We start from the raw sequence: 25,262 nt of genomic DNA, 5'->3' as shown, positions 1-25,262 counted from the left end.
GCATCCATAGCAGTCAAATTTGAATGAAGACAATGTTCGCTATGGACCAGCCACCAGTCCATCAACTGTAACATCCAAGGAAAAATATCCAGAAACAGGGAGAACATACAAACCCCACACAACTACTGGAAAGGCAAGAATTTGAACTGGGCACTCCGTAGCTGAGAGGCAGCAATGACAGCCAATAAGGCACTGTTGAGGAAAACTGCTGCATTTTAACAAATTAAAGACAAAATCTGTACCCTGTAACTTTTAGTCTTCATATTAAAATTATTTCTGTTTATTGCATTTATTTCCCTGGCATGTTGTCCACATAAATCCTACACTGTACACAGTTATTTCAGAGCACATGTTTGTAGCACAGGCAAAGAGTTGGAAATATTTAACACCACAATAAAACCGACCAGAATATGCTAAATTTTACTTTAATGCTTAGATTCAGCAATGAAGTCCTTGGTTAGGAATTTACAATACAGAAATCGTTCAGCCATACATTTATTTTCCTGTGCAACCCCTGTAGGTTCAGACACAAAGAAGAAATGCATGGGACTCGCCAGTCTGTCACATAGAACACTCACTCATAACCTTCTGAACCTTGCTTAATCAAGATGTGGGGGACAGAACCTATCCTGGCAACACTGGGTACAAGGCAGGAAATGGCAGTTGACAGGATGCCAGCTAATCGCATGTCTCATTCAAACAGACATCCACACGGCACAGTTTGGAATTGCCAATTAACCAAACACACATGCAAGTGTGAGGTAAACCAGAGTACCCAGAAGAAAACCCACATAGACACAGGGGAGGAACATGTAAACTCCATTTGAACCACAAATGGGTGCCAAATTCAAAGACTGACTCTTTGATCTTCGAGACTCCACTTTGCTGCCCTCTCTCACTCATATGAGGCCAACTGAGAGCCAGTAATTAACTTCATTTATATGTTCTTTGTGGGAAGAAAGTATCCAGAGAAAACTTGTGCAGCCTCATGGCTCAGGGGTGCAGTCAGAAGTTCATTTCAGAAGGGAATAAGAAAGTACAGGAATCTTTATTCGATCTATGATCAATCATTAGGAACTGTCACAAAATATACCTCACAGAAGGTTAAAACCCAAAATCCCCCTCCTTAGCTATGCCTATGTTGCCTAAAAGTGCAATCATCATAATCAAAAATGAGGGGACGTTAAGATGTTTTATTTCTTTCCTTCACAGCAATTTTTTTGTTTTAACCAGACAATATATCTTTCTTCATTAGCTGCAGGTAGGTATTGTCATAGGAATGAGATAAAAGCAGATCTGCCACCAAGGGCATGGAAATGAATCAAACATGCAGACAAGATGTGCTCTGATGACAGGTTCTTCAAAGGTACAAGAATTGCTTGCAACAAGGATGAAATGATTTCTAGACTATCAATGAGTGCCTGCTTAAAGACTTTCTGTTTGTCATTTTACTTTGGTAAAATGAAAAGTAAACAACTTTATCAGCCTTACTAAAAGATGGACTGAACACAATCTTAAGCATTCTTATCCATCTTTCCATTTCCTAACCTACTTATCCAGGTCAGGGTTATCTTATATTAAAAAATATTTTCAGAATTCATTAATTTACTTTTTGCCAATATTTATGCATTTATGAAAACTCATTGTAACAAGCCACACTTCTGCCTCAGGGTGATGGAGAATGTTGGTTAATTTACAGTTTAATTAAGCAATCAGACCAGCCAAAGCTCTGAACTATAAAGAACAATGACATTTTTAAAACTCCCTGTAAACAAGTTATTCTTTCATTTAGTTTAAAGTGACTAGCATGTACAAGTTCACTTTTGATTGGGCTGCTATTAGGTAGCTAGGCCCTCTTCTTACTGCAGGTAAATAATTTTAAGCATATGGGATCAGTTTTTAAAAAGCACTGCAATAATCCAGAGTCCTGGGTTTGAATCCCAGACTAGTCATGGTTAGTGGTCCTTGCACATTCTCTCTGAGTTTATGAAATGCAGGGAGACTGGCAACTCCAAACTGGTCCCATTACAGTGAGTGTGTGTGGTGATTGAATGGCACCCTGTTAAGGGCTGGATCCTGTCTTACATTTGATGTTTAAGAAATACAAACTCCAAACATTGTGGAGGAGGCTTCTTTTGGGGCTGTACAGGAAACAAGTTGAAAGTGCTGTGGCACTGTCTACCAGTGAACCTGGGCCATTGCCAGTAGGAAACACTGTGACTTTAATTTTGTAGGGAACCTTGGAAATAGGCACACAAAAGTGCAGGGCAGTTTTAATGTATGGGCACAATGGGCACTGGCTGGGGGTCCCAGGAACATAGGGGATCACGATGTTTCTGATGCCTATGTATGTTTCCTGTTTTGCTATCAAAACAGGGGCCCCAGTGACCTACTTTGCCCGGGGCCTACGATGCTGGCAAGACAGCCCTGTTTGAAGACTGTATGGCTGAGTTTACAGAGGAAGATTCACAAGACATCTGCATTATCTAGTCTTCCTTTTCTAAGCTTCATCAAATATAAAAATGAAGTATAGCAGTGTTCCCTAGGTCTTTTCAGGCTTTACTAAATAGAAGTCTAACATAAAACCTGCCCTCTTTTGTCAGTGTATCCAAATCCTTGACTAATTTCTTTGAAAATGTACTTTAACAATGTCAGAATTGGTTAATTTGTTGATGGCATCTTCTTCCTTAAAGACTAACATGCCAAATGCACTTAATGAACACACTAATTGATCTTTAATCACAGTGTGCACTAAGCCAGTTGATGGTTATTACTTTTAAAAAGATATTGAATGCATAAGTGCATAAGTGGTAGCTTCATGGATGTAAAGTGCGGGAGAATGGTTACCTGAGCAGGAATTCCCCAGTGTATTGAGTCTCACAATTTTCTATACCTTACAAATAGATCCTTGTAACACGATATGTTGCACCCTTAAAAAAAGAGCTTGTGTCCAGGATTACACAGACACCAAGGGCCACTAATAATTCTAGATGGATAGCTGAGTAGTTTCCAAGGGTGCTCCTGATACTGGAAGTTATCTCCAGGAGTTCCTGAGAAGTGGTTCGTTCCTGGTGGGCCAAGAAAGCCCCTTGCAGACAGCCTCTAACTGAGTGAAGAACGTAAAGAGAACTAAAAATGAGCCGTTGAGTGGCAGGACAAAGGGAATAGGAAGAAGGAAAAAGAAGAAGGAAAAAATGTGGATTGCAAGAGAAGAACAAGCAGCACCCCTGCCCACCATTCACTTCCATTTTAATGCATAAGAACAGGTTAGGTGTTTCTTACAACTTATAAAAAATGCTTCAATTTAGAACATAGGTATATATAGCAAATTCATATATATTATGATTGTGAAGAAATAACATCAACATGAAAAATATTGAACTTATCTTTTAAGATAAGTGGTCCAGCCAATTTACCTGATAGAACCTAGTAATGGAGTGCTCAGAGTAGCTGTAGAGCTCTCTTTTTGATTGTTTTACTATATGTTGTACCATTTGTCTTCCATTGCCTATTTAATTTTCTTACATTTACTTTTTTGTTAAAATAAACTGCTTCTTTTTAGTTATTCTGGTCTGTTTGGCAAAATTTGGGTTCAGCAATAGCTCCAAAGTTCCGCCTAGAGATCACGATAGGCAGTAATGAGGCCAGGATCCAAGCCCTGTAAGGCAGAAGAGCGAGCTCTGAACTGGTTTAATATGAGTAAGTGTGGGTGTGAACACCTAGTGACTGACTGATCGCCCATTATGTTCTCACACAGCCTTCCCACAGCTATCATCTGGAATAGATGGATGGATGAATTGGTATTTTAAAGTACAAAAAAGTTAGTTTTTAACACAACATAAAATCTTTTATCAAAGAATGGCTTCATTATTCCATTCTGCTGTTACAAGGCAAACACAGATGACACAGAGTCAATTGCTATGGTTACACTTTAGCATTTGAAAAAGATAAAAGCATCTCTTAGTAGTGTGCTAAAAAAGGATGAGCCAGAGCTAAAAGTAGGCATCAAATGCAGTGCTCATCAGTTTGTGTTAATGCATGGAGGCATCATGTATGACAATCACAGCAATGACGTCAAACCTTCTCAGATGTAATATTTTCTACTGTGGGATTCTTTGTGAGTTCCACTAGGTGCCTTTGATTATAAATGATATGGTCAGATGGGCCAGGCTTTACTCATATGCTCAGATGCTGTGTAATTCATATCTGGCCATAGACATGGTATAGCAACAATACATTAATCAGTAAATGTAAAAATATCAATTGTATGAAACAGTACAGAAGAAGTGGTATGTCAGATTCACTGCTTGGAGTTCTCATGTCAACATTCTACCAACTGAGCATGAAACAGTTTAAATGTTGTTTATTAAATTGTTTGAATCAGAGGTTCTATTAGCTTTCTAGAGGAGGCCATTAATTGTTTTCTTTAAGTTCATTCCACTTATAATATTGATCTCCCTGTGCTATACATGGATTTTTGCTCAGTGCCAGTTCTGGCTAGAGATGCTTAGTTACTTCTGCTTGAATATGCTTCGGAGTAAACGTGTGAATTCTTGAGGGTCTTTCAATCCTTAAAGTGAATGGACGCAACAGTTTCTATTGGCGATTAAGAGTCACTTTTTCAACTAATTTCCAGCACTCTTGCAGGCTATTAAGAAGTAAATAAACTGCCTTTCCCTATTATTTTGACCAGAAAGAAGATGAAAATAAGCATCAATGGTTGTATAGGATGGTACAAAAAGCAGAGGCAGAGGCAAGGTGAAAAGATGATTTCTGTAGTGTGTGCATTAGGCCCCCACAAAATGTAACACAAATCAAAATAATAATGGTATAAAGACAGAAGTATTATATTTTGGTGACTATTGTTGTGGGTTTCATGGTAGCACAGTGGTGGCAGCTCTGCCTTGCAAGAAGGAGACTTGGGTCTAAATTCTATGTGCTCCCTATGTGGAGTCTGCATGTTCTCCCCATGTCCATATGGGTTTCCTTCCACAGCCCAAAGACATGGCGGCTATAGGTGGGCTGGTGCTAAATTTGTCCCCTGTGTGTGTGTGTGTGTGAAAGATCTCTCTGTGATGGACTGGCATTTTGTCCAAGGATAATCCCTGCCTTGTACCTAACGCTTGCTGAGTTGTGCTCCACCTTCTCCAGGTCCCTGCTCTGAATAAGCAGGTTTGCAAGATGGATGGATGGATGGCTATTGCTGTGAAAAGATAGTAAACCTCAGCTCAAGGGACCATTTCTTTAAACAATGGACCAGGAAGTGAAGGTGCCAAAAAAAAGAAACCCTTACAGAAAATATGCCAAAATACCAGTGGCCAAAACACAATGCACACAAAATGAATCTGAAGGTCAAAGTAACAAAGCCAAAATGTCCTTACTGCCTTAAAGTCCTTTCCCCAAACAGTTGCAAATGTACCAAATTTGCTTTGAGCTATCCAGAAACAGCTGCATTTTGCCATTGTTAACAGTAGCAATTGTGATGCCACACACAGTGAACACTGTCAACTGACAACAAAGACAACTGTGTTGAAGAAGCAAAATCAAAATGGTACTGTGATGATGTCACAACACAAATCAATAAAACATAACAACAACAAGAAATATCAATTAATAATGAAGCATAATGTACCAGATATATCCCTAAAGGTCCATAACTCAGATGAACAACAATTATCTTATTTGGTTACCACTGTTACCTTTCAGCTCCAGGAAATAAGGTTTTACTCTCTGGATCGAGTTCTCCCTTTGTATTTTCTTCTCTGGATATCCCAGTTTTCCTTCCTCTGACTATTCTTCCTTATTAATTAGAAACTTTAAGCTGACCTAGTGTGGGCATGAGTGTGTGCTTATCCAACAAAGGACTGGTATTCTGTGTAGATTTAGTACCTGCAGACACTGCTGCCATGATAAGCTCAGTTCTCCTATGCCATACAATTCAGATTACTGGGTTCCAAAATGTGTCTATGGTAGGGGGTGTTAGGCTAGCAAAAGTGGATTAAACGTACAGAGCACCACCAGGTTGGAGCAGTGCAATTTAGATATCCCAGTAAACCATCAGGTCAGAATGGAAGGCATACTGGCAAAAATGCAAGAATGATCTTACTCTTAGTACAAGATATTATGGCCCACATGTTGGCTGGGTACCTCAGAAGAACTTTAGACAGGGGGACAAACACAAGAAAGAAACAGATGCAATCTGGGAGACAACAACCCATGTTCCCCAAGACTTGTAGAGGGCAGGTGATCCGGATGAAATTTCTGAAAGTGCCAGGTCAGACAGGGAAAGAAACATCTTTTTGTCACTTAGAAAATGTCGTTTTAACATAGCATGCAGGATGGGTGTTGAAAGAGGAACAAATGTCACAGTGGGTGCACAATGACCAGGAACTACTGGAATGTGATATTACTGGAGCAACTGAACAGTTGCATCTAACCCTAGGAGGGATTCCAGGACTTGGCTAGAGGTACGTGGGATGCAGATTTGAGAGATAAAAAGGTACAAAGGCTTATTTGACAAAAGGGAAGAGAGGCTAGTGTCCAGAGAAAGAAACTGTAGGGGAGAAGAAGAGTAATTGGTGCTCCTTTGGTGGGTAAGTTGAATAGCCACCCATTGTGACAGACAAAAGTCAACTACATTTAGGTAGACCCATTAGGCTATAGAATTGCTGTTTCCTCTTTTACATTATACTTTGTCTTATGAGTGGTCATATTGCTAACTTATATTTTATGTTTAGTAAAGGAACCATTTTGATGTACTGCTGGTATTCTGCCAGGATGGAGAAGATGGTGAAAGGTGGCCTTTTAGTGCACCTGCCACAATGAATATTGTTATATCACTTTCCAGGCATTCACACCATGTTCTGACTTTCACACAGTAAGGCAAATTGCAAAAGACAAAAAAAATCCATTGCTGCTAAAGAACACACAATATAACCTTCACCTAAACACTTGCTATCCCTTAACCCTTTAGTATTGGTGTGCTATATTTGTCTGCATTTAGGATGTCTCCTGGGGGCTTCATAGGTTCTATTTAATGAGCATGGCTTATTGACTGTGACTCAAGGGGGCTGACCGATGATATCTTTTGACAGAGAAATTAGAAAACTGTTGTTGGGTCTGCTATGGTCTGCCGTCCACATTACCACCTTGACCCTATCTAGGGTAAGAGGAATGAAAAATTAGAAAAAAACAAGAATATCAAAGTTCTTTCCTATATTAGGCATGAGTGCATATTGGTTCTCATAATGATCTAGCTAAAAAATTCAAAATATGAATTTGAAAAGTAACACAATTAAAGTACCCAGCTCCAAAGTCTGTACATTGCACTTTGTTGCCCACCCACAGTCAAAGCTTGGCAAATACATAGGGTGAATAATACTGAAAGGAACCTTTCACATGGCATTTCTTATTTTGTCTAAAAGCACAAAAATTGAAATGCCAAGGTGGCAGATCATCCAGTTTCTTCCATTATTATACATAATTGGGTGTAAGTGGTCTTTATTTAGGAACACCAGCACAGTGATAAGCCTTTGACAGTATTTTACCATTTCCTTGGACATGAGTGAACTTTCTTACTACTTTGTTAGGGTTTCAAATAAAAAATACCTTAGATATTTTCAGTAAATTAATTATATTGTGGATCATTAACCTCAGGAGAGTAATGTGTCAATACAGATCGCTTCACAGATTTTAAGTTACAAGGCAAACTGCCTCTGACATTTTTAAAATCTTTACCTACCAATTACCCTACAGTGATTTTTACATAATGGCAACAAAAGATACAACGTGGGACTACTTCATAAAGAAGAAATCAATCTATCTCTGAACATTTAACTCCTTTCATATACTACTGTATAAGATCAATCTGTATGATTTCATACTTAAAACCAATAACATTATCGATAGTGGCATTGTTATTGATCATAAAGTTAAGGCCATTTTTGCTTATTTTGTAAAATCAGCCAAAACAATTACTTGATAGTTGATGGTAGAAGAGAAGTGCAACTTTAGTTGAGTCTTGTGTTGAGTCTCGTGTTGACGTTTACGTGCTACATCTGTTTGTTCTGTCAGTCCTCCCACATCCCACAGACCTACTTGTATATGCATAACTATGGATGCATGTGAGTTGCACCCCAGGTCAATCCTGAACTGTATACACTGGTTAAAAAATGGACAGATGCTTGAACTGATGGACATCTGTAGAAGTGCTTATTACAATCAAAGAATGAATACGAAGCCTCTGTTCATTTATCAGGGCAGTGTAAGACTGTTTAAAACAGTGTGTTACCTTTTCATCTTCTCTTACAAATGACATGACAATACAAGTTAAACGATCACACCTCATTCGATCAGTGACATTATTTTGCCCTCATAGCATGCACAAATCTGTTTCTGAATTAATTGTATAATGGGATAAAAGTGGCAATATCGTGAGGCTGCGTGTGTGTTTTTCTTTTTTAATTTAAATAACAAATACCCTGGACGGTGCAATACCTCCCCCTGGACACTAGATGGCCTCCCCCCTGGGTTTGAGCGGTGCCTCGGTTTCCCACAGCGTTCCATGGGAATTGGAGTTGGGTGCAGCCTTGTTGGGTCCTGCAGGCACCACCAGGGGGTGCTGCAGCTGGGACTCCTGAACCCATATGGGCAACGTATTCGCCAAACCCAGAAGTGCAGCCGGAACTCTGCGATCAACCATCTGGAGCCCTTTTGGGTGGACTATAAAAGGGCCCAGCAACCACCACTCAATAGCCAGAGTCAAGAGGAGTAGGACAAAGCTTGGAGGAGGAGTGGTGGAAGAAGAAGAAAAAGTGTGTGGTGTGTTTTGGTGGTGTTTTATTTGTACTGGGGACTGTGTTGTGTCTGTGGGGATTACGGGGAAGACGTGCCACACAGGTGAAGAAAAATAAAAGTTTATTTATTTTAACGTGCCTCTGGTGCGAGTCTGTGTTGGGTCAGGCACCCATATAGCGCTTTTGTTAACTAAGCCTGACTATTCTTTTCACCTAATTTCTCTGAAATGAATAAATACAGAAAATTGGAAAAGACAGGACAGGGAAACATACATTTAGGGCAGATGTGACAGTTGACAGATAACTATGTTGTAATGGGTGACCCAGTACACTATGGAGCTGGAGACAGGAAAGGTCAGAACAGGGCAGGGGCATGGTATTACAAGTCCCCATGAAAAGAAGAAAAGTGACAGACTCATGTACTAACAGGGACAGCAAGGACAATGCCTGCTAGTGCAGAGTGAGGGGTACCATAGGGGTTGGGGGTCGTGGTAGAGTACCTTATTTACACCCATGGACATAATGGAAGATGCTATCTGAGTACCAAATATTACATGACTCAAATGCTGTGAGAGCTAGACCCTCCTTATGTAGTATGTTTGGAAGACTGAAAAACTTATGGCATACTATCACAGGCTGGAAATGCAGAGACCATGTTTCTGTTTTAAGAGACCACGGAGAAAGTGTGCTGCCCTAGAGATGTAACAGTTCTAAATCTGATGACTTCTCCAGTCCTCCTTAGTGGACGGTCATTTCATTCAGGGTAAGTGGAACAGTAAATATATGGATGGTGGATCCACTGGTAAGGGTCTGTATTGTCAGCACAATACGGGCACATTCTGATCAGGCTACACAGCAGCCAAAATAAAAATCAGAAAAAAAAACATTGACAAACCCTTTTTAATGCTTCTGATGCTATTAAACAATATCCATACAAAATACATTCTTTGATGTTTTTGTGCTGGTATGTAATGGTTACTACAACATTGTGAAATCTGGATTTTTAAATAAGATACCCTTACACTATCTTCAAATTTCCTTCTTGAGTGTTAAGACTATTCTTATTAATATTGTGCCAATTCTATTTATTATCTCATCAACATTGCTTGATCAAACAAGCTTACCTTGCTAACCTGAAATTCCTGCTGTCATGTAGGAAAGGAAGGGACACTAACAGAATTTTTACAAGTGGCAAAGTTAACAAGAATTCTAAGTTTCCCAAAATATAATAAAAGTCTGGCTAGTACTAGATAGTGTGCTGCAGTGACTAAGCCACTGGAGATATTAAACCATGAGAGTGCTTGTCAAGTTAGCATTATTGACCTTTAGCAAATCATTTAACCTACCTGTAAGTAAACAACGACAAATTGTGTATTCTTATTTTATATTGCAGTTGGGTAAAGGTGTCTAGAAAATATACAATCCATCAACTGGCTAATGAGCCATAGCATCTAAAGTATTATTATGGCAAGGACAGTAAATTAATTTATTCAGCAGCATGATAAATGGCCTAGAGTATATTACTATAGATAAATATTTTAAATATCGCATGCTGCATACAACTAAACAAAAACTCAATTTGTTTGCCACCTCTCATTTTTTTGACAGTTGGATTTTGGGACACCTAGATAGCTGCCTACTGCCACCATCCTTCTTCATGCTCACTCATGATTTTTCCAAAGGTACTCTTTGTATTTACTCTTTCTAAAATAAGTATTTGACAGTGCATTTCTTCCCACCTGAGACCAGTCTTCTTTTTATTACCCACAAATTAAACCTTCCTCCAGTGAGAACACCATTATTTTACAGGTACAGAAAGCAATAGTTACTTTAGCTAAGCAGGCTAAGTTGTTAATAATCTCACTCTAAGGCTAAAACAGCCATTGCAAGGTGGAAGTTTGAAGTGTGTTTTGGTGTGTATATGTAATTTGGGTCAACTTACTGCAAGATTTCACCACCTGAAAAGATCAACAACAGGCCAGTAGTGATCCTACTTAATAGTGTTTTCTAAATAACCTTATTTCCCTGTAGATTTGCAATTACTTCAGGTACAGTGGAGGTGCATCTCTTTCCACTAACTTCAATTTCCATCCATCTCCTTATTAAACCCAGTCTTCTTCATTAGCACATTCTTCCATCTAGTTTTTAGTCTTCCTCCCTTTCTTTCTCCTGGGAATTCCATCTTTAATATTCCCCATAGCACAATATTTTCCTTGTGTATCCATAGTTGTTCAGTTCACATGAGACTTCTCTCCTGAACCATAGCGCTTTCAACGTTAAGCATCCCATAGTATATCCATTTTCTACTTTTGCTCATCTATAATGGCATTTTCATTTCTTGAAATTACATTCCTTCAGTTGTTCCCAAAGTTTCTACACTATACAATATTGCTGGTCTCACTACTGTCTTGACTATTTTCCTTTTATCTTGACAGATATTCTTTGTCACAGAGTATTCATTACTCTTTCTGCAATTTTTATATCCTGTTCTCATTCTCTGCCTAATTTCTGTCCCTTTGAATCTTCTTCTTCCCTTACTCACGTTATGAAGACTCATTAATGAATTACAGTGTAGTGAAGGACTCCCTTTGTTTGAAATACAGATTTGGACATTGAACAACTATGGTTAGGTAATCTTGGTTTTGGTACTCAACCAGGAATGGAATTGAGGCTGGTGCCGAAGATGAAACGAAATGAACATACCTCCACTTGACCAAGAGGTCTGTCAAGGACTGTTAAATTGATGCTTGCAGAAGCATTCTGTGTCCTCTGCTTTTCCATTCTTGCAGAAGGCCATTCTCACATTATATCCATAGATATACATAGGGCAAACCTTATCTCTATCATGCTATCCAAAGGCCATGATGGATCACGTCAGAAAAGACACCAATCAACATACTAAGACAAAGAGACACCTGGTAAGCTAAGCAAGATAAACCGCTTATTTATTATACAGGTTGCATTATTTTGCTAATACTTAATTTTACTCTTCTTATATTTGAGCATAACTGGAAATCTTAAATTAATGAATGAATGAAAAATCATATCTTTCTCTCTTGTCTGTTTTGGTACTCTATCTAATTGCCTGGGGGAAGTATTGAACTACAGTAACCATCAACTTTGACAGTGCCCAGGCTGGTACGAGTAAACATACAAGAGCTATAAATAGGATTTTAGACATTCTGTTGATTAATATGTAGTAAAAAGTCTAAAAGGGAAAACAGGGTGACCTTAGGGTCCTATCATGACAAAACACCGACTATGATCACAATTAAACTCTCTGGCTTGAAAGTAACTCACAAGCCTTACAAAGTCTTCCTTAGGTTTTCAATTCTATTTTCAGTCTTTAGGAAAGACTTCTTGTTATTTTTGATCTTATCCCTTAATGCACATCTTCAGGTTAGCTGTTTTAAATATTCTGGTTGCTCTTAAATAGTCATTACCAGAAGATTACAAAGGGTGGTCAGTTTGGGGAAGGACATGTGGTGGGCATCTGTTCTGCAGAGCTGTCAGTTCTCTTTGTGGTCTTGCAACTTTTTTTAGCTCATCTGCTCCTAGCTTAACATTTCCATTCTTAGCCTCTCCGCTATAGCTGCAAGACATATACTGAGTTTATCATATATTTATCTTCATCCTACTACCGTCTAGACCATCTCTCAACATCTCAAAATCCACTTCCAGTACCTCTCTTGTATCTTCACCCAATTCAAGATTATCTGCAAATAGCACTGACTGCAGTAATTTATTCTTTACTGACTTATTCATCTCAACTAATATTCACATAAACAATATTGGGCTCAAAGCCAAACCTTGATGTAATCCCATTTTGTCTTTGATCTATTATCCTATTCCTGCTTCATACACAACTGCCATCCTTGCTTTATCTTAACATTGTTGCAAGCCATTGTAAAATTTCAAATCAGTTCCTGCTCTTCTATGTGGGACTCATGCCAACAAGGAAATAATACAAAGAGGCAGTGGTTACGCAGCATTAAATGAGAGGTTTCAACATGTGTCATCACACAGATGACAAGACTGCAGTCAAAGCACTGTGCGCCATATACCGTTTACTGATTTGTTTGTTTGGATTGCTTTTGTTTTTGCTTTCTATGTACAATAGTGTCACAAATACACCGGAATGGCAGAAGAAGAGCCAACACAGAATTTCAGAAAATATTGAAACCCCTTGTTAATTATTTCTCATTTTGCTGTAATGGAAAGTCAAACTATGATATATTTATACTACAATATTTTCTACTGCTGCAGAAACAATTCTCTGTAATGTTAAAATTGGAATAAAATATTCAAAATTATATAAAAATTAATTAATGATATTAAAATATTTTTTTTAATTTAATTAATATGTATTCACCCCCTGATTTAATAGCCTAAAGTTCAATTTTCTTGCAAGATCACACTAAGTACATTAATAGGCCACACCCGTGTTCATTTCAAAGCTGTCTGTGTTCAGTTATATGGTAGCACAATAAATATCACTGGCTTTGTAGGTGCTCACAACTAAAACAGCAGATCAGACCAGTCCTGTTCTCATGAAGACCAAAGAACTGCCCATGGAACTTTGACATTAAGCTGTTAAGGTGGCACGACTCAAACATGGGAAAAAGTGTGCAGACATTAACAATTGAGAAATGAGAAAGTGGCTAGAAGGAAGCCACTTGTGCTATGATATGTGGAAATGTAAACATTTGTTTCTCATTAGATACATTTTTCTCACAGACTTATGATTCTGACACGTTATTGCTTTTGATCTTTGGAAAGATTTATAAGTTAGTATGGTATTAGGAGCTGCTGAACTTGTTTCTGGCTAAAGTTTTTTGTTTAAGTTTTGTTTTCTATAGTTACAAGTAATTTTGTGTGTTTTCTGATGTAATTTTATTAATTATGGACACTGCCCTTTGGTTAAGTGGTTGCTTCTGTGTTGCTATAGAACTTGGACTGGGAGGACACGGTGCATGATGTCACCTTCCTGATGGTTTAAAGGGTCAACTGGTCTTCTGAAATTTAATTATTATTGTGAGATTTAACAACATTTGGTTTACTACATTTTGGTTAGCAGGTTATTGACAAGGAAATGTCAACTATGGTTGTGTTTGTGATTAGACTAAATATCTTGTCTAAAGAACCAGGTATTTAGACAAAAGTTTTATTTCTGGTCCTCAGTAAAACATCCCCTGTTTTGTTCAAGCAGAACCAAGACTAAAAGAGATATTTGGATGGTTTTGAACATTCAGAATTTACAAATATTTCTAGAATGTGTTTTTAAATAAATCATATTTGTAATCATTATGGTTTGGTGAATGCCATAATGTCATTTCGTTTTTTTCTTGGGTGCTGCCAATTTATGGTACTCTCGTGATGACATGACAATCAGTTGCTAGGGATGTGGCTTTGGAAGTTGTGTGATGATTTCACATATGCAATGTTACAAAAGCTGGCACTGCATACTGTACTTCATTTGAGATTTTAGCTATTGCAAACTACTGCAAAAACTCTTCTTTATTAATTTTTTTTACCTTTTAATTAGATGTTAACCTTGTCTCCAGATTAATAATTTAGTTTTGTTGTTAGATCATTTGCCTTTCTGATTTTAATTTCTGCATTCTTTTTTCTTTTTGACCATGTTTTTCGTCTGGTCCTTACCTTCTCTGTTCCTGTGGGGCCTGTCTTATTTTCCAACCACGTCAGAAGAACCTCTGAGAAAGGCCAAATTACAGTCACTCCTGGAGTTACCTAGAAGGCCTATGATAAAATCTAAAAACTTCTGGAAGCAATGTTTGTGGTCTGATGAGACTAATGTTGAACTCTTCTTCCTGAAAGAAAAACAGCATCTTTGGCCCAATACCACACCTACTGTCAAGTACAGTGGTGGTGGCAGCTCCTGAGGTTGCTTTTCAGAAGGATATGATCTGGAAAGCTTGTTGCCATCAAGGGTAAGATGGACATTCCAAATACTGGTACATCCTTAAGGAGTACCCGTTTCAGTCAGGAAGGGATCCGTATTTAGGGTAAAGATGTTTTCTCCAGCAGAAAATTGACATACAACACACATGTGTATTACCATGATGCCCATCTTGTATAAGACCACATGGTGAATTCATTCATTCACTGTTCGAACTCTTTGTGAAAATAAAGCAGAGACTCTCCCATGAAATGAAGTTACTTTTCTTTAGCAAATTAATCTTTTGATATTTACAATTCCTGAGCCCTCTCCCTATAAAACACCTCCGGTCCTTTTGTTTTGATTGCAGATCTTTCTCCATTTGTGTAGCCCCAAATGTCGAAGTTGTTTGTTAGTTATTATGTTCAGTTCTCATAACTCTAAAAACTTCCGCTCCAATCAAAGTAAGCAAATTCTGTATGTACACTGCATCCCTACATTACTTAAAAGATCAATCATCCAGGACAGCACTAGGATAACCTGTCTTACTGTCAGCAGGAGAACAGGCAATGACTGGAAAACATGACTCAGTGGATAGGATTCTATTTAAGAACAATTATAAAAAAAAAACTATTACATGAACAGAAATTATCTGAAAAGGATGTCAATTTGGAATGGAGGCTACCTCAAGTTAGTAATGAAGAATTTTTTTCTTTGAAGATGCAGTAACTCCATGGAGAGATACCTTATTGGCTAAAACACTTCACAGATCAATTAAAGTAAATGCTGCACAATGAATAAATAAATAATTTTCTAACAGTAAAAAATGTAGATGTAAAACTGTACTGTAAGTTCAGAAAAGGAAAAGAAATACAAGCGAACCTAAGTTTGTCAGATATGAGCAGAAACTCTTGCTGCTAAGTGAGTCAGTAGCTAGTTTAAACAACCTCCCACACATGAATGACAAATGAAGGCAGTATGATTTCACTGATCTTGAGTTTAAGATTATAGGGGCACAAGCAGCAAGCTAGAACACCATGATGTAGACTAAAGCATGCAGCACACTTACAGCATATACAGTACAGGAAGGTGATACACATGTATGAAAAATAAAAATAATGATATTACTTAAGAGAACTGGTCAATGCCAGTCATTACATTGGAAATCTGGGCTTCTGTTGACTCACCAGTGCTGCTCTGAATTGTCCTCACAGTTGTAGTTGTGCGAGGTGGGGAAGATGAGCGTAGCGACACACAGTCATCATCCTGCGAACAGCCCTTCTCAATAGCTCTCACGTAACTGTGACTTCTCATGCGAAAGCAGCCTGGCATTGGCAAGTCCAGGGCATCCACCGCTTGGGACTCCAGCTCACTGAACACTGATTCGCAGACTGATTCAAATTGGCCATTGACTTCCACTTCACTCACCTAAGTGTCAAGTGAGAAAGAAATGAACTAAGTGATTTGTGAAATTAAACAGTTTCCCACTTCTGAATCGCCTTCCCCCCTTATATTCCACATTCCAACACATTCTGCACAGCTTTGCTTGTCTACATGAGCAGTTTTTCAGGTCATAGAGTCTGTTAGGAAAAGCAACTGGGGACTATAAAACAGCCCAAAATTTTAAATAAAATTAAACTTTAGCAGTTTGTACAAACCTGCAGAGTACTGGTGATATATTAATTCTTTTTTAATTTGTGTATATTAAATGGATTTAGTTGCTGCTTAGAAGGATTTAAGTGTTGTCTGAACTGTATGGAATCACATGTTAAACTAAAAGTGATATAATTTAATTAGGCCAAGGCATTATAATTCAGAATATATTGTAGGTCCATGTCATAATTCTTCTACAAGGCACCAATGGACCCCAAGAGGGCTACCCCCACTAGACTACAGTTCCCAGTATTCCCTGCGGGTATTCAAAAGTCCAGGGATGCTGCCATCTAGTGGGGCAGAGAAGCATACAGCCTTGGTACGGGGCCTCTTTCAATCTCTCCATTGTATTAAACTCCCAATCTGTTAATGGAATGTGGTCAATTATGGCAGAGATGCCAGCCCATGCATGCTGTCCTTTACATCATATACTGTTTATATGTGTGTACAGTATATATATACACACAGCGTATAAACAGCTACACAGGCATGGTTTAAGAGACTTGTTTAGAGATACACATTGGATTCGAAAGGTGAACTGAATGGGTAACCAATGATAAAATAAATCCTCTTTGCAAATACCCCTGTTGTTTCTTCTAGTGTAACCCTTTTACCTGTAGTTGTTGCACTGCATTCTGTCACTAACAAAAAGACAGACGACAGAGCTGCAGATGGCAGAGTTAAAGATGTTAAGATATGAATTGGGTGTGACGAGGATGGACAGGATTAGGAACAAGTATGTTAGAAGTTCAGACAAAGACAGAGAGATGAGAGTGCATTGGTTTGTACATTTTCAGAGGAGAGATGTTGGGTATATTGGGAGAAAGATGCTTAGGACAGAGCTGCAAGACAAAAGGAAAAGAGACAGGCCCAAGAGGAGGTTTATGGATGCGGTGAGAGATGACATGCACTTGATGGGTGACAGAGCACAATGCAGAGGACAGGAAAATATGGAAACAGATAATCTGCTCTGGCAACCCCAAATGGGGACAGCCAGAAGATGAAGAAGAAGACTGCCCAAAGTCTGCTCAGCATTTAACTTACAGAACTGCTGTCAAGTCTTCAGTCCCTCTGCTAAGGAATTTACGATTTTTCAGTAGCCATCTGAAATCCCACTTATGTAAATATTACATTTCAACAATATCTCTCAATCTCCTTCTTACCAGAATTACTTTCTCCTTAGCATAAAATGTCAGGAAAGTTTCTCTTGCTTCAATTCACCACTAAAAAAAATCAATTACAAGTAGACTATTTTTTATGTAAAATACACTTTGAAACTGGAGGAATTTCTACACTTTACATTAAATCTGATCGTAATTCCCAGGTAATAACGAAACTGAAAAATGTCTTTATCAGAAATAACATGATTGCCCTCACTCTCCATGTCTCCAGGAATAAATATAAAACAACTAATGCAGAAGCAAAACTTGCCAGTTTAGAGTAATCCTGATCTTGCATATGCTGCCCAAGTGTAGAAACACAAATTTACTCTGTAAGAAAGTGGCATAGAATTCTTTTATTTCAGTGTGCAGAATATCAAATAGGTGGCATTTGGGATTGTTACAATAGTTTTTTATACTTAAAATAAAGAAACATGACTTGTGAGGCTAAGAAAACAGCTTAGGACACAGTATGTTTTCTTTAATTCCATTTTATTCTCTATGGAAGAGAAATATTAATTTGGAAAAATTCTACAATGTCCATTTGAATATGACCATGGCAGGTGCACACTGTAGTCTGCTCTGACTAGCTTAATATTATCCCAGGGTGGCACCTGCTCAGCGTAGGATTGCAAAATACTAAAGAGTGTAGTGACGTTTGTCCAGAATATTACTGGCACACAGCTACCTTCCGTTTAGGACAAATATAACAAATTTGCTTAGAAAGGCAAGCAAGATTATTAAGGACCTCAGTTTTCCTGCACTGACACTTTTCTCCCTATTTCATTCTGTTAGACTGCTCTGCCTAATCAGTACGTGTGTCACTAGATTTAGTCATAAGGCTACCAAACAGCTGCTCAAACTAATTACTGCATGAGTATTCTGAATATGAGTTTGAATACAGTATATTTATCTATGAATTGTATTTATTGTCTGATGTTTGTATTATTTTACTCTCACTAATTATAAAGGAAACATGCAAGTAACAAATTCATTGCACTATACACAAATGACAATAAACTTAAGCTTCAACATCACTCAACTTGTAGGGGCCAATCACCACTTTAAATTGCACGAATAAAAGGAAGTCTCCAGGTTTGGACAGAGTTACTACTGAATGTCTACTAGCCATTCAAGGTCAGTTTTTTTAAATATTTCAGATACATGAAGATGCCAATTTTTCTGATCACCTATTCACCAATTGCCCTGGTTTAAGGAGAAAGAGTTACCTAAAACCTTTATCTGTATAGGAAAGGCAGACAAATATTATTTATAAAAATATATAGATAGATAGATAGACAGATACTTTATTAATCCCCAAGGGGAAATTCACATACTCCAGCAGCAGCATACTGATAAAAACAATATTAATTAAAGAGCAATAAAAGCACAGTGCAAGTTAAAAAATGCAAGGTGGAGAGTGCGAGGCAGGTATAACAGTCTATAATCTTGTGTAGTGTTAGCGTTTACTCCCCCCGGGTGGAATTGAAGAGTCGCATAGTGTGGGGGAGGAACGATCTCCTCAGTCTGTCAGTGGAGCAGGACAATGACAGCAGTCTGTCGCTGAAGCTGCTCCTCTGTCTGGTGATGACACTGTTCAGTGGATGCACTGGATTCTCCATGATTGACAGGAGCCTGCTCAGTGCCCGTCGCTCTGCCACAGATGTCAAACTGTCCAGCTCCGTGCCTACAACAGAGCCTGCCTTCCTCACCAGTTTGTCCAGGCGTGAGACATCCTTCTTCTTTATGCTGCCTCCCCAGCACACCACTGCGTAGAAGAGAGCGCTCGCCACAACTGTATGATAAAACATCTGCAGCATCTATTTGCAGATGTTGAAGGATGCCAGCCTTCTAAGGAAGTATAGTCGGCTCTGTCCTCTCTTGCACAGAGCATCAGTATTGGCAGTCCAGTCCAATTTATCATCCAGCTGCACTCCTAGGTATTTATAGGTCTGCACACAGTCATCTCTGATAATCACGGGTCTGGGAGGGGCCTGGGCCTCCTAAAATCCACCACCAGATCTTTGGTTTTGCTGGTGTTCAGGTGGAAGTGGTTTGAGATGCAACATTTAACAACTTTTGCACAAGGCAGGACTCCGGGTTGGATGTATATAGGCTGAACAGGACCGGAGAAAGTACAGTCCCCTGCGGCACTCCTGTGCTTCTTACCACAATGTCAGACCTGCATTTCCCGAGACGCACATACTGAGGTCTGTCTGTAAGATAGTCCACGATCCATGCCACCAGGTATGAATCTACTCCCATCTCTGCCAGCTTGTCCCTAAGGAACAGAGGTTGGATGGTGTTGAAGGCGATAGTGAAGTCAAGAAACATAATTCTTACAGCACCACTGCCTCTGTCCAAGTAGGAGAGGGATCAGTATAGCACGGGGGTCGGCAACCCGCGGCTCCAGAGCCGCATGTGGCTCTTTTTCACCTTTGCCGCGGCTCCGGTAGTGTGTCACGCGGGCCGGAGTCTTTCAGTGGCTGCGGCGCGCTCCTGAAGAATGGGAGGCGCCACCTTACCTGTCAGGCTGCTCGCCGCGGAGGATGACGTATGTGCTGCCGCTGGCCGGCAGCCTATCAGAGAGGCCGCCAGACTGCCGCTGCGCTGCCGAGCCTGCCGTAAAGAGGAGGACCGGGCTGAAGGAGGGTGCGTGATTCGCTCTCAGGAGGTAAGTCACACTTTTTTTTTCCTCTTTTCTTTTCTTTAACACCAATGGCTAATTATATGGGGCCTGGACTCTGGCACATTATATGGGGGGCCTGGACTCTGGCACATTATAGGGGGGCTATTGGACTCTGGCACATTATAGGAAGGACTATGACTCCTAGCACAATGTAGGGGGAGCTATGGCTACTAGCATATTGTGGGGCTCCTATTGGCTACTGGCATATTATAGGGGGGCCTGTGGCTACTGGCACATTATATGGGGGGCTTATTGGCCCAGTAATGGTGGTGATCTGTGATTTTTAGCGGTACAGTGGTATTGCGGCAGAAACGAACAATTTTCACACAGGTTGCAGGTAAAGGAAGGGAAGTGGGCATAGCAAATTTTGGTATGGGGCCCTGTGATTTCTACTTACGTTGCTGTTTTCAACCCCCTGGTAGGCCATCCATGGATAAAGGCAAGAAGAGAAAAATTTCTGAAGAAAACAGAGTGTTTAATGATACGTGGACAGAATCATTTGCATTCTCTACTGACGAGACTGGTTTACCAGTATGCTTAATATGTGGTGAGAAATTAGCAAACCACAAAAAGTCCAATGTTGCAAGACATTTCCAGAATAAACACACAGCCTTTGCTGAAAAATATCCAGATGGAGATTAGAGACGAAAAGCTGTTGCAGAACTTATCAGGAAGGTTAATATGAGCAAAAATAATTTCAAGAAGTGGTTGAAGTCTGCAAATACCACAACATATGCTAGTTTTGTGGCCGCTCAGGAAATAGTCAAGCACGGGAAGCCCTTCACCGATGGAGAGTATATAAAAGAAGCATTCATTAATATTTCGGAACATCTATACATGGACGTCAAAAACAAAAATGAAATTGTGCAGAAAATCAAAAACATGCCACTCTCTGCGAAGACTGTCAAAGACAGAACCCTAAAATGGCAGAAAACATTAGCAAACAGCAAATTCAAGACATTAATTCAGTTATGGCATACTCCATTGCCTGTGATGAGTCCAAAGATATTGGTGATATTGAACAAATAGCGCTGTTCTGCCGATATGTGAACTCTTTTGGGCCACAGGAAGAACTGATTGAGCTGATACCACTAAAAGACCAAACAAGGGGTGAGGATATCTGTAAGGCTGTCCTGGACTTTTTAACTGCTAAAAAAATAAACACTAACCACCTGGTCTCAGTAGCTACTGATGGGGCACCGAGCATGAGAGGAGCACAGAAGGGCTTTGTGGCTCTACTGCAGAAGGCGTTGGGTAGAAGGCTGCTGTCATTTCATTGCATCCTGCACCAAGAGGCATTGTGTGCTCAAACATTTCCGGAATGCACAAAAGTGATGGATGTGGTCATTCAGATTGTAAATAAGATAATGGCAAAGGGTTTAAACCACCGCCAGTTCCGTTTGTTATTGGATGAGGTTGAAAGCAAATATTCTGACCTCCTGCTCCACAACAAGGTCCGTGGCTGTCCAGAGGCGAGGTGCTAAAACGCTTTGTCACATGTTTGGAAGAAGTAAAAACCTTCCTGGACAGCAAAGAGCTCACCTTTGCTGAGCTGGAACAGCCAGAGTGGCTGGAAAAATTACATTTTATGGTAGACATGACAGCACATCTAAACACGCTAAATACAACCCTTCAGGGGAAAGGAGGCACAGCCCTGCATATGCTGGAGGAGGTTTTGGCATTCGCGCAAGTTGACAGTGTTTGTCAAAGATTTACAGAGAGGCACACTGTCTCACTTTCCCTCTTTGAGAGAGTTCAAACAAAGTCATGATACAATCAATTTGGAATATTTCAAGTCTGCAATCACCGCAATGCAAAGTTCATTTGGGAAACGATTCTGTGAGTTCAGAGAGGAAAAAACCACATTATCCTTCCCTGTCACTCCCCTGGAGATCGATCCATCCCTATTGAATATGACTGCATTTACAGGTGTAAGTCAACCTGATCTTGAGATGGAATTGGCCGATAGCCGACAAAGATCTATGGGTGTCCAAGTTCAAATGCTTGACCGCTACTCTTGAGGATGTTGCCCGTCAGAAGGCCATTCTGGCTCAGAATCATAAATGGACTGATATTGAAAACCTTCCCAAACAGGACAAACTTGTATTCGAAACATGGAATGCCATCCCCAACACTTATATAAACATGAAAAAGTATGCATTTGGAGTGCTGTCGATCTTCGGCTCCACATATGTATGTGAGCAGGTCTTCTCCAACATGAACTATATTAAAAACAAACATCGATCACGCCTCACAGATGACAGCTTGCAAGCCTGTGTGAAAATGAAGGTGACGTCTTACAGCCCTGATGTGCAGACACTGTGCACTGAGGTTCAGGAGCAAAAATCCCATTAACCAGGTAAATTAAATATTTTAATTAGCTATTAATGTGCAAAAATATATATTACATTGTTAAGTGAAAAAGTCCTTTTTTTCTTCAGATTGACAGCTAACTGCATGATCCTGTATATAGCATTAAGGTAAGAAACAATATATGCAGTGTTAGATTTGTTTTATAATGGTTTTGCGGCTCCAAGTTTTTTTTTCTTTTCGAAAACGGGTCCAAGTGGCTCTTTATGTCTTAAAGGTTGCAGACCCCTGGTATAGCATATAGATGATGGCATCCTCTGCTCCCACCTTCTCCTGGTATGCGAACTGCAGAGGGTCAAGGGCGTGGCGGACCTGTGGCTTCAAGTGGTGAAACAGTAGCCGCTCCATGGTCTTCATCACATGTGACGTCAGAGCGACAGGCCGGAAGTCATTCAGCTCACCATGACGTGATACCTTTGGGACTGGGGTGATGCAAGATGTTTTCCAAAGCCTCGGGACTCTCCCCTGTTCTAGGCTCAGGTTGAAGATGCGCTGTAGAGGACTCCCTTTCCATTTCCCTTTTCAAGAAAATGCTCTGTAACCAGTAACAAAATACATTTTTGGAGCCCTGAAGCTGGAACTGGCTGTCCTTTGCAACCAAGAACAAGGTCTGTTACCTTTTTCAAAGAGGCAGTTCCATAACAGATCACTATGTTTTTAAATTTAACCAGTACATCTCAGATTTTGATTATAATTGCTGAACTGGATTATGTCGCATGTCAAAGTCATAGGTGTAAAAAACAAAATTCCTATGCCTTCTAGTTTTCGAGTTATGGGAGGATGAAAATTATAGTCGCTTCTGGGTCCTCTCTGGGATTAGGGGCTCTGCAGCTTAAGTTTGATTAGTTTCATAGTAGATCTGCCCCATCTGTAACACATGGACGCTAAAAAGAGTGCAAAAAGATGAAGTGGATATGAGCAAAGGCAATCAGATATCAATAAAAGTTCCAATACAATATCTGGTAAGATTGGTTAGAAACAGAGTAGAGGTCAGAAAATCCAGGAAATACACAAAAGCCCAGTAAATCAACTTTCTGAAACCACCAAGTGCATTCAATGAACTGCAAAGGACTGCTTATTTTCTCAGCCTTCAAAGGGCTGAGGGTAGACCTTTAATGGTGATAGGTTGGTGGCCCACCTTTTTGGAATGCATCAACAAAACACTTGAAATATAACAAAACATGTGACCATACAAATAAGCTAAGTTACACAATAATAAAATATTATAAACAAAACAAAAATACAACTGATAAACATATGAAACTTGCTTTAAATTACACAAAGAAGACATGAAAAAAGATCTTAAAACAGAGAACAAAGTACAATCAGACATAACTATGACACCATTATTAAAACATCTTTAATGAGAGTGGTTTCAGTACAATGTAATGACTTTATGCTTTGCTATAATTATAGACCCATTTCACTTACCACCACAGATTTGAAGCCTTGCCTGTGGGAAAACAGCTTCTAAAAATCTTTTATCAATAAGCATAATTTTGGCCAGTCTGGTGCCAGGCATGGCTGGCTGATTCGAATTTTTGATGCAGTGTCAAGAGTGTCTCTCCAGCTGGGAACCATGGCTATGTGCTTCTCAATTACAGGGATAGTAAACAAGGCTATCCAATTTCTCTATTGCTGTTTGCTTTTTCACTTAAGCCCTTAAGGACTGCTATGTGTAAATCTGAACATATTACTGTTATATGCTGTAGCTGCATAATATCCCCTATGTTATTTCCATTTATATTGGTGACATCGTATTACTTTAAGGAAATGCTGAAGTTGACATTCCCCTATGTCCTAAGCTTATTTAGAGCCTGTGAAATATCAACAATATTCCTTCTCAATTCTGAGTCTCAAGTTTCCCTTTTAACGTTCCAATTACCTCACACTGAGACATTTCTTTTCTGACATATTTGTTCCTCTCACTGCAATTTCAGTCTCCATCCATCGATGAATTGTCATTCAGTTTGAGCAACCTTGGCTATCATGAATTCTCTAATAGCCCATATAACAGTTACAAAAATAAACATGTTTGTCTGTTTTAATTTTATTAATACAATGCTTTTCTGTCCTCACCTTAGCTTGTACTGGACTGATGCTAAATCAATGATATCTAAATTGCTCTGGAACTGTACGAAACCCCAATTAAAACTTAATTATCCCCTTAGTCTTAGAGACAAGACAGGTTTACTTCTCCCTGCTAATGAACATTATAACTGGGATTTTATCCTTTTCTCCATTTAATCTTCATTTTGCTTGTCAACACACTGCTTCTATTGCCTCATATAATTTCTGTGGTGTCATTTTATTTTTAAATAAAACATTTTGATGTAGCAGGTACATCTGTGAGTTAGGAAGTATTTTGCCTGGTGCCTCTTGTTTACAGAACTATACTCCCTCTACTACTGTACAGTATATGTCACCCCTTTCTTTTTTCTCACATTTGCTTCCAACACTAACATTTATGATGCCTCTCTCAATTCTAATATGCCTCCCCAGCTCTTATACCTGTCTCATCCTCTAAAGGTCTATTTTCCACTCTCTAAATGCTACTACTCAGACTTTGCAGATAACTGATCTAAATGTTCAAAACTGAACCTCTTATTGGAATGTTAGTTTTAGTAATTCTAAATGCACTTCTATGCCTCAAAAAAAATGATCCCTACTTACAAAATTTATTTCATCAAAAGTAG

The 25,262-nt window shown here is 39.3% G+C and overlaps 1 protein-coding gene across 1 annotated transcript in view; it reads right to left on the bottom strand.

Moving 5' to 3' along the window:
* dlgap1a (discs, large (Drosophila) homolog-associated protein 1a) overlaps positions 1 to 25,262 on the bottom strand; it is an 879,958-nt gene that overhangs the window by 187,312 nt on the left and 667,384 nt on the right. Inside the window, exon 8 of the mRNA XM_039754830.1 lies at positions 15,882 to 16,122. Within this exon, the coding sequence (XP_039610764.1) occupies positions 15,882 to 16,122 (241 nt within the window). The remainder of the gene's footprint in view (positions 1 to 15,881; positions 16,123 to 25,262) is intronic.

This window comes from Polypterus senegalus, chromosome 5, assembly GCF_016835505.1.
Source record: "Polypterus senegalus isolate Bchr_013 chromosome 5, ASM1683550v1, whole genome shotgun sequence".
Classification (NCBI taxonomy): Eukaryota; Metazoa; Chordata; class Cladistia; order Polypteriformes; family Polypteridae; genus Polypterus; species Polypterus senegalus.
This window is presented reverse-complemented; position numbering and strand designations above follow the sequence as displayed.